At 39.9% G+C, this 18,298-nt stretch overlaps 1 protein-coding gene across 6 annotated transcripts in view; it reads left to right on the top strand.

Annotated features, from left to right (window-relative positions):
* Positions 1 to 18,298, top strand: part of EYA2 (EYA transcriptional coactivator and phosphatase 2) — a 178,787-nt gene that overhangs the window by 93,705 nt on the left and 66,784 nt on the right. For all 6 annotated transcript variants that reach the window (XM_020779433.3, XM_020779435.3, XM_020779434.3 and 3 more), the window contains exon 5: positions 723 to 839. In XM_020779433.3, the coding sequence (XP_020635092.3) occupies positions 723 to 839 (117 nt within the window). The remainder of the gene's footprint in view (positions 1 to 722; positions 840 to 18,298) is intronic.

Below are 18,298 nucleotides of genomic sequence, written 5' to 3'. Positions count from 1 at the left end.
GCAGAACTGGCACCAGTGGCTTTGACTCTCCACCTTTAAATAATCTCACCTCATATTCTACAGTTCCCAAAGGTTATTCAAGAATGGCAAGGGTCCCTTTGGATCCCCAAAATCATGACATCATTCTCATTGCATGGGACAGCTTCACCAACAGGATTTCACAAGTGACACAAGATAGGGAAAACTGGGGGGGGAGGATACTTGCTTGTTGGTATAAGACCCCAAAGGTACTGAATTTTTTAATTCTAAATTGTATTATTATCCTTTACAGGGGTCAGTATTGTACAGTGGGGTCTAGACTTGAGAACTTAATCCATATTGGAAGGCGGTTCTCAAGTCAAAAAATCTGTAAGTCAAGCCTCCATTGACCTACAGTGCATTGAAAACCGATTAATCCCGTAACAGGCCGGGTTTTTTTCCATTTTGGTTTTTTTCTGGTCTGTAAGTCAAATCTCAGTCTGCAAGTCAAACCTAAATTTTGCGGCCAGAGAAGTCTGTAACTCAAAAAGTCTGTAAGTCAAGCCGTCTGTAAGTCAAGGGTCCACTGTATCTCATGTATACTGCTTGATCATTGAGATTTCCCTGCGAGAAGAGTGTGAAAATCACAGTCCATTTAATACAGTCCAGACAGAGAGCTAAAAATGAATTCAGGGCATACTTATTCAAGTTTGACAGCAACGTCCTGGTAACATTTCTTCCTCTTTCTTTTTTGTCCTCCTAAGGCATCAAAACAGAAGACAGCCTAAGCCATTCACCAGGGCAGAGTGGGTTCCTTAGCTATGGATCAAGCTTCAGTACTGCGACATCTGGACAGGCTCCCTACACCTACCAAATGCATGGTTAGTACCATTCTATGTAGTTGTGATGTTGATTGCGGCACCCATAGTTTTTGAAACATCGCTTTTTCAGTTCCAAAACTCCTACCACGCCACCTCCAACAGAATCAGGCCCATTTTTGCAGAAAAAGGCATCAAGCTATCCATGTTTCACTCTTTCTGGAGAAAGACACTTGCTTCCTGCTCAGTTAGAATGGCAAGCAAAGCATCTCGGCCAGCACCTGGAAAAACAGATCCTCCAAGACATGGCAGAGTGGTGTGCTGGCTTAGTTTTTTGATTGGGATGGCAAACTGTGGGCATACAGACTTGCCCAGTTCGTGGGAAGATAGCTCCTCCAGGCACTGCTTGAGTCCCAACCTGGATTTGCACCTGTTGTGACTTCCCTGACTGCAAAACATGACAAGAAGGAAGGAATCTTTGTTGCATCCTTGAGGAGATGACTGCATTCCCTTATCTCCTTGATGAATGGATTGTGCTTCTATCTGGTGAGGTGCAGGGGGTGCTGCTAGTGGTGTGTCCTTACATGAGACTTGATAGGATGAAGGCCAGAGGTAGTGAACAAACCAGGCATTCTGCATCCTTGATGTAGATGATTCTGAATTAAACCAGTGTGTTGATAAGGCCGTTTCTCTTATGTTCCTATGATACACCTGAGTGAACTTCTATGCAAGGGTAGTTTTAGACCCAGTCTTTGCTCTTTTTTGAGTTGATTAGCTCAATGGTTTAGGTATCGGACTGCAGAGATTCTTTACTGTGCTTCCTGCCACTAGAGCCAGCCTATGTGGCTGCACAGTCCTAGGATGCCTCCAGAAGAAGTGAATCGTAAACCACTTCTGAGTATTCTCTACCCAGAAAAATCCTGAAAATGGTCCCCATAAGGCAAAATTGATTTGATGGCATCATGTTGTTGTTGTTGTTGTTGTTGTTGTTGTTGTTGTTGTTGTTGTTGTTGTTGTTGTTGTTGTTGTTGTTGTTGTTGTTGTTGTTGTTGTTGTTGTTGTTCAGAAACACTAGTCAATCAAAACTATAAAAACATTGACTGGTATTATGTAAGAGATACAAGTTTTAACCAAAAACCTAAGTATCTGTTTAATACTGGTGCAGTATGTGTGTGGTTCCTAATATTGCCATTTTTTGTAGCTCTGATGGTGTTATTTTTCAGATCTGCAGCTGCTTATAGTATTGTGTGAAATTTCTTGATATTGTTCCCAAAGCCCGATAGCAACTGAAATTATTAAGAGGCAAGTTGTTCCTCTGCTGATATGATTTCTTCCACTATTGCGTCAACCTCTGCCCTCCATTTGTCTTCCATACTATGGTCATTGTTCTGTATTGATTTTCCTTCTGCCACCTTTTCTAGTTCTTGCCATTCCAATTCTGAAAATACTTTACTCCAGATGATAAACTTTCCCTGGTCCATTAATCGTTGTTCAATTATGTCACTACTTGGGTGTTTCCTTTTCCAAATTTCCATCATTCTTTTTTTTTTTTGAAAATCACAGGCTGTTGGGTTCGTCTCATAATAACATTTAATAATTTCTAGAATTTCAGCTGGAGTCCAAGTTATGCATTTGTGTTGTTCTAGTAGCTTTGCAGCAGACTGTCCTGGTTCCATAACAGGGTCTGCTGAGCCCTGTTGCCCATTTGTCACCAGATGCCCAGGGGCTATAGAATCTGATTTCTGTTTATTCCTTCTCATCATAATTAATGGTTGGTGGACACAATTGGTCTGGCTTTTCAGCTGAGACCTGTCTGGCTTTGGAGACCCTTCAGCATAGCTCTCAGCCTCATTGAAGCATGCAAGCCCCTCCGCCTCAACAAGGCTTGTGCCTATGGAAGGGATGATAGTGGTGATGAATAGTAGTAGTATTCAAAAGCACCAGGCACAGTCAATCAAAATTATACAAACATTGGCTGGTATTATATATCAGATACAGGTGTTATCCAATATTGGTGAAGTATGTATGCTGTTCCTAATACAGTGGTGCCTTCTTAACGATGTTAATTGGTTCCAAAAAAAACATCGCTGTGGTGTTCAGCTCTGCTCTCACCTGTCCGTCACAGCTGGGCAGGGGAACCTCAGCCAATGAGAGGATGGAGGGTGGTGCAGAGGTGGGAGGAGCTGGGTTATATAAGGTGTGTGTGATGTGTGAGATCAGATCAGTTTGGAAAATGAGTGATTAGAGAGATTGATAGAGAGTGAGAAAGGGCCTGTCAGTGAGGGAAAAGTCTGTGTGAGCTAGTGTCTTATAAACAGTGATTGACAACTTGATTTTATAACAGTGATTCACCCTTTTTATTTTTGTGTAATCAATAAACATTTTTATTTGTTTGAAAGAAACACTTGTCCTTTTGATTTTAAGGATAGGTTGGTGGCAGCAGTTTTGGTGAGAGGTAGTGAGCACTCTTAGAGGCCTGGATGGGTAGAGGCTTGAGAGTGGCCTGCTACAATCGCTATGGGAAAACATCGTTAAGAGAAACACCATTTCGCATAGGAATGCATTGAAAACCAGTTAATCCGTTCCAATGGGAACGGATTGCCGTCCTTAAGTGAAAATCCCCATAGGAAACATCGCTAAGCAATACAATGTTTCCCCCATTGGAATGCATTGAAACCTTTTCATTGCATTCCAATGGTTTTGCGATGTCCGTTTTTGCAATTTTAAGTGTGTCTTAAAGGTTCAAAAAAGGTTTTAAATGCTTGGGATCGTTAGTGCACCTTCTGAAACCTTTGCAAACTTAATTTGGCTTTGATCTGACTCTTTGTTAATTTTTGGTGATTTTTTTCTGCCATTGGAAAGCATTGAACCGTTTTTGAACCTTTTAAGACACTTTAAAAATAGCGAAAATGGAACATTGCTAAGTGAAACAGGGGACCTAAAACTGTCTTCGCTAAGTGAGGCAAGGTCCCGAACATCGCTATGCGAATTTTCCCCATAGGGAACATCGCTAAACGGAGCGCAAAATAGCTCCAAAAACCTCATCGCTAAGCAAATACATTGTTAAACGAGGCAATCGCTAAGCGAGGCACCACTGTACTGCCATTGTTTGTAGCTCTGGTGGTATGATTTCTGAGATCTGCAACTGTTTATAATACTGTGTGAAATCTCTTGATATTGTTCCCAATTATTATGGGAACCACTGAAGTGTGTGTCATCCACCAGCAAGATAATAATAATGTGTGGACCCTCTCTGCTCTAAAGGCATAGAGGAATTGATGGCTTCTTCATGTTTGCTTCCTTTTGTGTTATGTTAGTGTGTTGTAAACAATTTGGTGGGAAATAGGTTGTGTGGCAACAGCTCCTCTTCACAGGGATCTGAATAGAGTTTTTATTATCTTTGAATTTCCTTTATATATTACATTGATTTTGTCCTCCTTATTTTTCCTTTTTTTTTCAACTGCTGTTTATTTAATGATACAAAATTGTAAAATAATTGGGTTGGAAGGGGCCTATAAGGCCACCGAGTTCAACCTCTCAATGCAGGAATCCAAATCAAAGCAGACCTATTATATGTCTAGATATATTATATCTTAATATCATCTATTAATGTTGTAAGTTGCCCTTAGTTTATAGAACTGGCTCTGTGTATGGTAAAAGTGGTCTTTAATTGAAATGAATAGACTTATGTCTGCCTGACTCATCATAAGATCAAATGTCCATAATAAAACAAAAGTTGTATGCTATTTCTTTCAATACATCAGAGAAATTACTTCATTCCATAATGGAAAAATGTGTTTTCTTCTTTTTCTTCTGTAACCAACTTCCAGTTCATTTTTACTTCTGTGCTGAATTATGTAGTGTTTCCCCAAATAAGGGAATCTCCCAAGCTGGGACTCAACCAAGCCATGTACTATGAAGGCAAGGGAGTACCCTTTGGGATTAGACATACGTATCCATGTCCCTTCACTACACCTGATCAACAAAAAACCTTCCCACCACTACCACCACCAAAACAAGCTTGCCTTTAACTTCAGAACCCAGCTGGAGAACCAGTGATTTGAATTGTATATTGATATATTTGTTTTCCGAAATGCTTTCAGCTCTAATCCCTTATGTCAACTTTCTCTACCAATTTTGTTTTTGGAAAAATCTCTGTTTCATTTACTCAAGTGATTCCGCCGCCACCACCACCATCACCACGCCCATGCACTAAAGCAATATTCATGCTTGAAAATGCCGGGAAGCTACTGTACTCAACAGTTCCTCCATGTAATTCATATCTGACATGTGCTAAAAGAGCTGCATGGAGGGAAGAAGCCTTCAATGTCTGTTTTGTCTCTCCTGTGGGATTATGGGTATTCACTAAATGTTGTTTCATGGGGGGGGATGTAATTTTTGTTTTAATGAGGCAGCCCTGTCTCAGCTGAGAACCTTGTCCATAGATACACAGTTGCTCTTCTGATGAAAAACAAGTTTCCTTTTAGCTGCTCAAGACAGGAAAGTTGTTCTCCAAGCTCCCAAGTCCTTTTTTGTCTAACGAGCTCTTCATCTCTTGGGTTTATTTACCTTTCCAAAGTGCTGGTGAAAGGTCTGCATGGGATGTTCAGGACCTTTCTTCCTTAGTTGCTACTGAGGAATGTACTATCAGAATTTTCCCACACTTCTTAACACCTGGGAAAGCGGACAAAGGCTATTTCTTCCTCCTCTTCCCTCCCCCAATCAACCCTGATCCTTAGCTTTTATAAGCCACTTAAAGGAAACTAGGAGATTTTCCCCAGGAATGGCTTTACTGACACCTTATAAGATCCTTGTTGACTAAACAGCAAATTAACTTGATGTAATACATATGGAAAAGTTGAAAAAGCAGTAGCAATTCTCTGTGCCCATCAAATCCTTAAACTTGACCCTGTAACCAAAGGAAAGATATGAATCTTCTTTTTAGTTTTTGCTTTCACCTATAGCATGTAACTTGGCACACTTGCACAAGCTGCCCAGAGAGACTTGTGTTGGCCCCAAGAATGTGCTGTAGTTGCTTTACATTCACAACTATGATAGTGTGGCCTGTATACAGTGACATGACCTGGAGATTCAAAGTGACTAGCTCTATATTTAGATGTGCAAGGTGAACATAATGGCCATTCTATGCCTTTCCGTTCTGTAATGAAACTATAGGATTATAGGAACAATAAGCAACAGAATGAGCAGCAGCACCAAGCAGCAACAACAGTGCTGTTCTGCAAAACCTTAAGAGTTTGTACTATAATATTCACAGCAGTCCTCCCACTTCTCCTTATGCAGGAGTTGTGAAAGCAGAAAATCATTTTTGGATGTTACTTCACTTTTTTCACAGAACATTTCGATGTGAGGTGTGCATTCCTGAGCAGGAAACAGGGAGGGTTGAGAGGTAAACTGTTACAAATAATGAGTTACTTTAAGTATTTTTCACAATAACAAAGGCATCACACAGTTGATTATGATTGTAATGTAACAAGAGATAACTTCATGCCTTACACTGAGTAGTTGTGATTGATTTTTTTTTACTTTTATGGTTGTACAGTGGGGTCTCTACTTAAGAACGTCTCTACTTAAGAACAATCCAACTTAAGAAGAGCTCCATTTGCTAAATTTTGCTTCTACTTGAGAACAGAAATCCAAGATAAGAACAGGAAAAAAAAACTTTCCTGCTCTTTTTTTAACCTTAGGTCATCTTAGGTTAAAAAAAATTCTCCCCCAGTGGTAGAGTATGTATTAACCAGCTTTGCATTAGTTCTTATGGGAACTAATACTTCAATGTACGAACGCACCTCTACATAACAAAAAAACCAGCCAGAACGGATTAATTGGTTTTCAGTCCATTCCTATGGGAAATTTTGCTTCAACTTAAGAACGTTTCAACTTAAGAACACCATTCCAAAATGGATTAAGTTCTTAAGTAGAGGTTCCACTGTAGTTTCTATGGACGGAAAAGAGCAGATACGGATTAAATGGTTTTCAATGCATTCCTATGGGAAATGCAGATTCAACATAAGAACTTTTCAACTTCAGAACCACCTTCCAATACGGATTAAGTTCTTAAGTAGAGACCCCACTGTATTGGGTGTGCGGCCTTCACTACTTAAATGTGTTTTGCACCACAAAGAGGTGGCTATGATTGGGTTCCTGTTCTAACTTAAGCAGTTCCTCTTCCTTTATGTGATTAACCACAGGAGACTGGATATCTTTAACTGAATGTTTACTGTCTTCAGGAGGGAAGTACAATAATTTCAGTAGGTCCAATGGGACCGTTTAACATAGGTGAACCAGTCCACATCATGGACAAACTCATTTGTACAGTTGTCTCCTTTAATGCAGTGGCATCCCATATCTCTCCTGAAAGGTCGGCTTCCTCAAAGGGGTACTCTTTACCGCTCATATAGTCCCACATCATGGGTGAAGGGCCCAGTCTCCTTCGCGATGTGTCTCCCCCGAGGGAATAGGGTCTGGACACACCACCTTCTTCCAAGGACCCTTCCCTCTCAGGTAAACGTACACTGTCTATTCTAGAGGGTTTAACTCCCCCAACAGGACTTCTATGACCATTTTTCTGCGTCCACCTACAGGTCTATCTCCTCTTTCACTGTCTCTTTCTTCGGGAATGACAAGGCATAAGGTTCCTCTTCCCTTTCTTGTCCCCCACTACCTTTTTCCTTTTCCTCTTCCCCTTCTACTCTCCACTCCTCTGAACCCCAACTTCTCTGTTTTCCCACCTTTTTCTCCCACTCTGTCATCACCAAGAAACTTTCCTCTACTGGCTGTTCTATCCCTGCCTTTTCCTCTCCCACTCCTCCAATGGATTGATCTCCCTCTAGAGTTATCCCTTGAACTCATGCTGCCAAGTCATAGGACATGTTGTCAATTCCTTCCGCCTGAGACAGTGGAGGGGACGGCTCACTTTGAGGTTGACCGCTTTAATCGGTTCCTCTTCACAGTGGCTTATAACATTCTGATGTTTTATCATCACCACCATCATCATCCTTGGAATACTCGAAGCCTGTGATGCTAATAACTTTGCTTATAACCATGTAAAAGTGTATTCTTTGTCTAGCGGATGTAGAGCCGGGTCTTTGAACATATGGTGTTCAAAGACTTGGCTAACGTTGGCACAAGGATCTCCTTTGTCCAGTGTTCGTGATGGCTGTATTTTTCCCTTCAGTGTCAGAAGCAATATGCTTCTTGGTAGCAGCTGCTGATAAACACAGAAAGAAAGTTCTATTGATACTCATGTTATATGTGGGCTTCCCATAGACACCTGAACAGGATGCTGGGCTAAATAGGTCTTTGGCCTGATCAAGTGGGTCTCTTCCATCTGTGTCTCATTGCAGATGTCATTATATTATTGTAATAGTGTATCCACAGATTGAAATTGTTAGTACATATCTGAATGTGAGGCATGGGTGGCAAGGCCAGAGGAGATCTACGAATACATGGCTTTGCAAAACAATCCATAAACATTGTTGTTTGTGGGTTACCCATTGCTTAAACTGAATACAGTGCTCAGTATAACTCTACTTGTATATGTTAAGAATGTATTCCATACATTATTGTGCACATTAGCAGTGATGATTGGATATTCCACTGACACCGTTTTCTTTTTTCTTTTTCTTTTTTTTAAAATTACATCCATTCCCTTGAGGTTTTGGCCTCTGAAACATGCTTATATTCTCTGGTAATATAATTTTCAGCTCTTCATTGAGAAATGTCAATTACTCTGTGCATTATAAAGATTAGGTTCATCTAACATTGTGAAAAGTGCACAAGACAGAGAGGCTATGTTTGGCTAACTGTCACTCTGATACTTTAACTTCATAAAATTAAAAGCTCCATAGAAAATTGGTTGTCCCTTTTTCCTGGAGCTTCTCTCTCACAGCTGGTTTCTATTAGTTGCAGTCTTAAGATTGTGGCAGCAGTCCTTGTGCTTCATGCTGCAACAAGCTTGAGGTGGGAGTGCCCTCTTCCCGGGAGAGCTTTGTCCTTGCCTTTCAACCATAGAAATATCAGCTCCTCTTGAACAGCAAGGTTGGTTCACATATACACTCTCACTCAAAGCACTATGAAACGTTCTCTCTCTCTCTCTCTTTGGAGCTCAAGACAGGGAGAAATAATGATGCACAAGGAAGAAGGTGTACAGGTTTGTTGGGAGCAGTGGGGTGTTGTCCAAGGTGAGAAGCTGATAGATATTGCTATGTTCATGATTGTACTGACCTTATTGCCTTAGCTATAACTGGCTGTCAACCAGGACTAGATCTGAACATGTGGTCAGGATTGCTGAAGGCTGCCTGGGGCCCTTAGCTGTTGATTGTGAAGGACAAAGACCATGGCTAATATCAGGCCAAAACTAACAACTTGTGTTGGAATCGGCCTGAAGGAGTGAACATCATGAACATCTGCATCATATACAAATATTTTGCTTGTGCACTCGTTTTGTTGTTAAAACAGGACTCCATTTGAAAAGAATTAAACTGTGTGTCCAGAGATTTGTCAGGTTATTTCAAATCCATATGTGCATTTGAATCCACAACCTGCTTCTTTGATCTATTATTCCCATGCTGTTCTTTATGTCTGCTTCTCATTGTAAAGTCTTTCAGTCCCTAAGAGTTGTGTGAGATTTTTATACATCCTTTCCCACCAATCCTTCCTATTCTTAGCACTGTGCATTCTGAATCTCCTGATTAATTACATCGTCATCTTCTGAGAATACCAGTTTTGTTCCCTTTCTTGTCCTTCTATATTAGGAATATAATTCTCTATAAGTTGCCTTTGTGCCCAGCAGCCTTTGTTGCAAAATTTTGAATTTATAGTAAAATGCGTTTTTCCTATGCAGTTGAAGTACAAAGACTCACAGAGGAGAATAGCTACAAGTTTCCCAGAGTCCACCCCTTTCTCATTAACACTTAAGTCTTGGTAACTTACTGTGAGACAGAAGCAAATATATTTATTTACTTACAGTTGCGTGAAACTATAGACTTGTGTATGCTGCTTTCTTTATGGCACACATATTAACAACCAGCTGAACTGATCAACAGCAAACAACTGCCACCAACCAAGGAAAGAAAGGGGAAAGAAACAGTGAGCAGAGATGTGGGGCTATCTTTGAATTCAAAGCTGGAAGGAACAGTTGATTAGTGCTAGATAGATAGACAGTTACTCCAACTCAGTCACTCAAACTACAGACAACATGCAACAGCTTTTACTCCTGGCTATTTGGTCTGGTACCTTAGTTGACCTTCTCAGTGCCCCTTGCCAGTGTCTACTGTCTCTGAATTCTGTTTAAAGTTGCTTCCCTCTTTTCCATTAGAACATAAATCTGTGCAACATTTTTCTCTACAAAATTTAGCAGCCATCAGTCGTGTATCTCCCCTGTTCAAGTATAAAGCAAGAAAGAATAATTATAAATGAAGTGTGCAGGAAAGGATCAAAGAAGTCTTCCCACTGACAGAAAGGCAGACTTTACCCTCCTCCCCGCTGTCCACTACTCTGAAGTGTTTTCCTTTTGTTTCCATAGTATTTAGGCCAAAAGTGTTTGGAGCATGAATTGAAGGGAGGCAAGTCAGAGGAAGGTGGAGGATTCTGCCTGTGCCTTCCTGTTCACATCTTACACTGTTAAGATAAGAACCCTAGCCTTTTCTCATACTTACTTATAGACTCTTCCTTTCAGGAGCTGCACTGTTAACTTTCTGTCAAAGACATTAATGTCAACAAATACTGATGTTCAGTACTTAGAATGTTCAAAAACTGCAAGACATCATGGCCAACTGTGAATAATGAAAACTCAAGTTGCAAAGAGAGCACAAGACTTTTCTATATATATATATATATATTTTTAAACAGCCTTTCCTTACTAACAAACTGGACAGGTTTTTGAAGTAATTTTAGAAACCAAATGGCTAGAATTGTTAAAATATGCTGTTGGCTCATTTTGAGTTTGATAGATCTGAAGAGGTTATAACTGAGAAGACATTTTGGAGGTTACTCATTCATAGGGTCGCCGTAAGTCAAGGTGACTTGACAGCGCACAGGAAAAACAATTTGCTTGTTTATAACCTTTGGAAGTAATAATTTTGAAGAAAAATTGCTACAGTATGTTTGCTTATAATTGTTACACATGTAAGTGTGTGTGTGTGTGTATGTGTGTGTGTGTGTGTGTGTGTGTGAGAGAGAGAGAGAGAGAGAGAGTTAACATTTATTATTTTTCATAATTATATTAATTTAAAATATTTTTAAAAAGATAAAAAGTTTGAGACCCCTGTCAAGAAAAATACTTGAATTTTATACATGATGTACAGAAATGGGACATGGATTGTTACTGTTATTTCTTTTACAGAATGTTGATTTTTAAAAGAATTTTAAAGACAAACATTTCTATACGAGACCCCTATGCAGTGCTTCATGTTGTTCTTCCCATAAAAGCTCAGGTTGCCGTGAAATTAATGAATTTTGCTGTTGATAACTTGGGAGAACATTTCTCCTGCATATTCATTTCTGCTCCTCTCCCACCTTAATTTCATCACATCTTTACCATGATAGCACTGATTCACCATCATATCCCATTCTTCTTACAACACTGTGCTTGCCTTTTTGCAAAATTGTGTAACTTTTACATGCAAGCTCATGACAGAGTCAGGGCTTAGAAAAACTATTGTTTTGGACTATAATCCCTCAGCCAGACTATACTAGCTGGAGGATTCTGGGAGCCAGACTGTATTGTCCAAACAGTAAAATTAGGTCCAGCAAAAGAGTTACATTCTGTACATATATACTGAGAAGTAAGTCACCTTGAATTCCGTGAGATAATTACTTTTCAAAGACATAGCTGTGCTATTTCAGCACGCATAACAAAAGCACAGGCGAGTCTGTGTAAGATTTAGGAACATACAAACTTGTTAATTTGACTTTATCATTTAATATAAGGTTTATCTTTTCCTGTTTCTACGTTTGTTTGTGATTTTTTTAAAAAAAATCTGCACAAAACTGGCATGTTTCTGTGTGGGTATCTCCAGCTGTATATGTTTTTGCATAGAATCTTGCTTCATATATACATTTTTCTGAGAAAATACAATAATATTCTCATTGAGATTTTTGCCTCTGTGTGTGTGTACTTTTCCTTAATGTGTTCTTGTAAAAAGTTGGAAGGCACATGACAAAAATCAGAAACGGTGACTGTTTCTGTGCAGTTCCTTTAGTGGTTGTTAAGCATGACTTCATGAGGCTCAGATCGAACATGAGCAAAGACATTTCCCCTATATGTATAATGGGGTGCAACCTTAACCTGATAGTGTAATGTATGTGGCTTATTTTCTGTTGATTGATACGGTATTGTATAATAACTGATGGTAATGTTTTCAGGCTAGTGAACAGTAACTGTAATGACCACATGAATAGCACAAGTAAAAGTTACACTCTAGCAAGATGGTTGCACGGACAAGGAAGACTTTTATTTTCGCTCCATAAGACGCACCTTTCCATAAGACGCACCAATTTTTTAGGAGAAGAAAACAGGAAAATATAATCTGTTTTCTTCACTCCATAAGACGCACAGACTTTCCACCCCCCTGTTTTGTGGGGGAAAAGTGCGTCTTATGGTGCAAAAAATACGGTATTTGTCATTTCCATTCAGTGAGAATGCACTTGCATTGTATTGCTCTGTCTTGTAATGGATCAGATTAGTTCGCCACGCACAGGAGAACAGTAAGCAGTAGCTAGCTTTAGGGCTTTCTGTCTGTAGAAAAGGAGCTGTAGATTTTTGTCTGTAGTGAGCAGCTGTCTCTTGTTCGCACATATGGCAGGGGATGGAGTGCACTAGAAATGTGATAGCCAAGAGAAAGATACATGCATACAACTTCTCACACGTGAAATGCATCGTTCTCTTTAAACAACCAGAATCTTGAATCAATACATTATGGGAAAGGAACCAATTTCCATTAGTAGAATTGAATTACCCAGAATGGCTTCCAAGCTGGCAGCTGCAGCAAAGTAAATCCAGAGATATAACAGCCGAAAAACATACCAGTAAAATAGATACAGGAAAAATAGCAGCACAGTCTCCTTTCTCTACTAACACATTTTAACAACTGTTTTAAACCTGATGTTGTAGAATTAAAGTGGAATTCTATAAGGTCCTCATTTTAAAAATAGTTCTGAAACTGTTTTTAGAACTATAAAGGCTGCTGTAGAATTAAACTTTAATTCTATGACATCAGATTGTAAATTATGGCTCCAGTTCATTAGAGCTAATCCAGGCGTGCATAAGAGGCGTGCTGGATCAGACCAAAGGCATGTCTAATCCAGTATGCTGTTTCCCACACTGATCAGCCTGATGTCTCTAAGCAGACCAGAAGCAGGACATGAAGGCAATAGCGCTCTCTAGCATACTGCTGTGCTGCTAGAAGGAGCATATAGACAGTGTGACTACTAGCCATTAATAGGCTTGTTATTACATGCTGTCAAGTCACTTTTCACATTCTGTAAGAAGTTCAAGGAATGGTTTAGCCAAGAGTAGGTGACTTTCCTAGTGACACTGAGTGGGGATCTGAACCCATGCCTCCTGTGTCTTCGTCTGATACCCAATCCAATAAAGCACACTTGCTCTCTTGTCCTCTATTAATGTATGTCCCACTTAAAGCAATTTAAACGATGGTTAGGAAGTTTAGACAAGCACTTCCTGTTAGTGGCTACCGAGCTCTTTCTGTCAATAGATGATATCCCCCTCTATAAGCACAAAGCTTTTGACTGACAATAAATGTCAGGGAAAAGTTACAAACGAAAAATCTTCCTCTGAGCTGTAGCCTTAGCAGCTGGATGCTTGGACTTCCTGAGGAAGGGGAATTTCATTTCAGTTTGGTTCTGATCACTGTTTATCAAAATTCACATATTTAAATGGGGAGAGAAATGGAAGTTGCAGATTTGTTAAGCCTACTCGGAATGCAAGAGAATTCTGTTTCAAATTGCTTTGTTCACCATTGGTCAAAATTTACAAGTTTCAAATGTGGAAGAAAAACAAGTGTGACAGATATATGTTATCCTACTAGGGAAGGGTAAGAATTAAATTCCACTTTGCTTTGTTTTTTATTGTTCATGTTATGTACCATCAAGGAATTTCCACTTAAGGCAACTTTTTGAAATGACATCCAAAATGTCCTTTCATTAGCCTTGCCCTGCCTTGCAAACTTTTTAATGTCAAATTTGTATTAGTATTTACTAAAATATGCAAAAATCAAATGTTGAAGAAAGCTAAACAGATGGATTTGCCCAGCAACATTTCAAGAAGAAGAAAAAATATTTTTGTTCCATTTGTTGGAAAATTTATACTGTACCCCCATCCTTCTCATTTTCTTGTAAACAGTTGCATTAACTTCAAATTAAGATGGACATTTTTGAATTGTGGTGTTGGAGGAGGTTCTTGAGAGTCCCCTGGACTGCAAGGAGAACAAACCTATCCATTCTAAAGGAAATCAACCCTGAGTGCTCACTGGAAGGACAGATCCTGAAGCTGAGGCTCCAATACTTTGGCCATCTCATGAGAAGTGAAGACTCCCAGGAAAAGACCCTGATGTTGGGAAAGTGTGAAGGCAGGAGGAGAAGGGGACGACAGAGGATGAGATGGTAGGACAGTGTCATCGAAGCGACCAACATGAATTTAACCCAACTCTGGGAGGCAGTGGAAGACAGAAGGGCCTGGCGTGCTCTGGTCCATGGGGTCACAAAGAGTCGGACACGACTAAACGACTAAACAACAAGAAAGACAGCCATTAGCCAGCTTTGATTGCAAGCATGATTGTTCAAATTTGCAAATGTCGGGTTTAAGTAGGCATTTTTCTTTGGAATGCAAGTCTTTTCAATGCAGAATTAGCTGCATAATAATGCCTGATATGACTTAAAGAAATTAAAATCCTCCATGCCATAATTCTGCCCAACAGCAGCAAAGTCCTTTGTTCTCTCTAGATGTTTTTTGTTCCCTGAAAGATGCTCTTTACAGCCATTTTCAGACTTCTCCCAGCAGGAATACATGCCAGGCTTGTTGAAAAGGATCATTATGCCAGATGGCAGACAGTAGAGCAGTAGGACAAGCCTGCATATGGGTTCAGTTATCTTCTACTTTCACAGGTTGCTTTCAAGTTGAACTATCCCCCACTGACAGGCGTGTGACATTTTATGTTCTTCTGTCTTCAGTAAGTAGAAGTTTTGCTGCAAAATCTTGAACCTTAACAAGCCACCAGAGCATTGGTGGTGGTAGGTAATTTTGTTGAGCTCTTAACTTCTTCACCCCGAAGTGTCATCTTGGAGGAGATATTTATTCTCAGAAACATATTCTTAATAAGCATTTGCTCATTGTGAAGTACCTTTAGAATGACCATTGAAATTGGCAGCTATAAAAAGATCTGGCCCAAGATATTTTGCTGTCTGACACAAAGCAGCAAATTGTACACTCCTTCCACATCCCCTTTATAGTCTGTAGCACCATCCACCAGCTGAGTTAGCCACCATACTCACTGTGGGATTCTGCATTGTTTAAATACTAGATGGCATGTCACTCATTTGTTTCATCTTCCTCCAGAATTTCAAACTCTTGTCTTGAAGGAGAGAAAATACAGGTTGGGATGGATTTCAGCTGTCAGTTCAGTCCCCCATCTTTCTTGGAGAAGGCTCCAGGTTCTGTCCCTGGCATCTCTTGTTACAGAGATTTCAGGGTGATAGGGAATGAAATGTTCCTGCTAGAAACCTTGGGAAAACTATAACTAGTCCAGACAAGAGAGTATTGGGCTAAACCTGGCCAGAACATCCTAAAACAAGAAAAGATATTTCTGGACCACAACTCCATCATCCAAGCTAGCTGGAGGATTCAGTGAACTATGGTCCAAAAATGTTACTTTCTCAAGCTTGGGATCTGAGCAATGGCGCTGCATACATTCATAACTCTACTGATTGAACCGTTAAGTGACAGCTTGGATGCATATATGAGGCCATTGGGTAAAATGCTCATTTCACCAAATAACAATTCAAACAAGATGCTTTTATTCTTTAGTTGCTTCATATATTCATCTGTGAGTGACCAAATGATGAAAGGTTAAGTTATGCAAATATATGTGTGAGCCAGTCCGAGTCATATGTATGTAAGACTTCAGTGAGATTTGTAGGTGAAGAACAAAATCGCAGAGGCATGACCTTGACATTTTAGGACTCAGCAGCTAGGATGAAATGAAGCAGGTTTGGTTGGGTCTGGGCATAGAAGTTGCTTATGGAACAATATAGGTGATGTGATGTTGCACTCCATCATGGCTGGAGAGAGAGAGGATCGTGGATATAAATGTAATGACCAATGACCACTGCTTTAAAAGCATCACAGAGGGTTCTAGAGAAAATGAGTGGATGTAAATTACTTAAGGAAAAAAGGGAAATAGAAGGGGGTCAGTTACTAGCTTGTTGTGCTCAAGATAACTTGGAGAAATTACTTTTTTGGATGCTGGCTACCCAAGTTCCCCAGCCAGTAAAGCAGTGGTGGTGGTGGTAGGCAGGGATTTTGGAAGCTGGAATCCAGAAAGTAGCTTTTCCATGGTTTAGCCAGAACTTGGCCATAGTCATGGGGAACAAGGATTTCTTTCTATCCAGTACCTTTGATGCTGATCAAGCAGGCTCATTCTAACAATCACATATGGGAAAATAACTATCGGCAGTTAAGGGGGATGAATAATCTGGGCCTTCTCTCTTCTCTCTCTGAAGGGATGTATTTATGACACAATTTCCTTTGCAGAAATAAGAATTGGGTGGACGAGTTAGCAACTTTAGAAGTAGAGTACATATTGCCTGAGAGCAACCCTTTCCCTAATAGTACTGTACTCTGTTGGAATACCATGCAGTTTAGTTGCTTGGGTATTTGTTGCTTCTCCTCCAGAGAACTTAAGGTCTTCCTTCCACCATTTTAGAATTGGAACGATGGTGTGTGAGATAGGTTAGCCTCACAGACAGCAACTAACCCAAGGTGAGTATCATGGCTGGTAGGAGGAGCCAGTTATACCAGGGCTATGTTGGGATATGAAACTGGGTGTTGTATGTTGTGTTCCCACTCACCCCCCACCACTGCTCACTACAACACACCTGAAGTCTACTTGTAAGACTGGCATTGCTTATCTAGACATCTAAAAAGTTGTTATCAAGTCTTTTAAAAGGCTGATTGCTATGAAAAATGTTCGTCTATTGTTTCAAAGTTGGTAATGAAAAATTATATTTTTTGCAGGCCTTGCCTCTGCTAATATTTACTGGTAGTGGAAAGAAAAGCACTGACTTTGGAACAGTCTTCTGCGGTTTGTGAATGTAGCAGTTTTCCTACGTAGCTAATTGGCAGGGTTGCTAGTTAGAAATTACTGGCATTTGTATAAACGTTACTGTTCTGTGTGAAAATATCCATATACGCACACATGCAACAATGCTTAGATTGTAACATATCCAAAACATTCAAAAGTATTATAAATCTTAAGCCTGCTTGCTTGAACATGCTTATTGTTCCAATTCTCAGTTGTGCTAACTACATGTTTGGCATAGTTGCTTTTTCAAAAAGTTGTGACTGCTTCCATTTGAGGTTATCCACGTTGGTGGCTGTTGTTAAAATTAACAATATTGCCAGTTACTTCAGTGCAGTCTGGGTGTGTGGATTCCTCTTCCCCTTCCAAAATATCCCTTCCAATGGCATTTCATTGGTCAGAGACTAAATCTGTTCGGATTTATGCACTCCCAACTATGATGCTGGAGAAGTAATGAGCATGTATTTGTGCATGTGTGCGTGCGCTGAAGTGTTCACAGGTGTCAAAAATAAAGTTTGGGTGTGTGGCTGGTGACCTGGTGTAAGAAATAGTCCTCATGTTTATGGGTGAGCCTTGAGGAACATGCCTGGAGACATGGCTGTCAAAAGCCCTGGAGAACTTCTGAATGGATGGCTCCTGCTTTGTGCAGGTATGCTATTTATCTTTCCTTAACAGAACTTCTGTGGAAAGAAAGAGTGTGGAAGAGGTGACAAGAAAACAAATGGCTTACAAATGGAAAGCAGTTGTGTTTCCTAGAGCCTTCCAGAAATATGACTCAATTTTTATATAATTTTTTGCATCCATAGGAAAGGTTTGGGGAGACACAAAAATCAGAGGCTGCATGCAGCCTACAGGTTGCAAGTTGCCAGCTCCTGCTATAGAAAGATAAATTATTGTGCTCTTCCAAGGTGAAAATATTTAGGTAACATTTCAGATTCATTTTTGAATGTAGCTATTAAGTCTTATCAACAATATGTATGATACTATTTCCCTTCTCCATATCTGAGTACCATAGACTGAGACATGTCTTCAGACATTTCGCCCACCAAAGTTGAGACATGCCACATATGTCACTTAGATGCAATTGCATTAAAAGTATGGCAAACTTCTATTTTAAAAAATACATTAAAAGGAGTGACAAATGGAATCAGATTGTCATGAAAGGATACAGACTATTTCATTTATGAG

Source organism: Pogona vitticeps, chromosome 4 (assembly GCF_051106095.1).
Source record: "Pogona vitticeps strain Pit_001003342236 chromosome 4, PviZW2.1, whole genome shotgun sequence".
NCBI lineage: Eukaryota > Metazoa > Chordata > Lepidosauria > Squamata > Agamidae > Pogona > Pogona vitticeps.
Note: the sequence above shows the minus strand (reverse complement) of the source record. Positions and strands in the feature narration are given on the sequence as shown.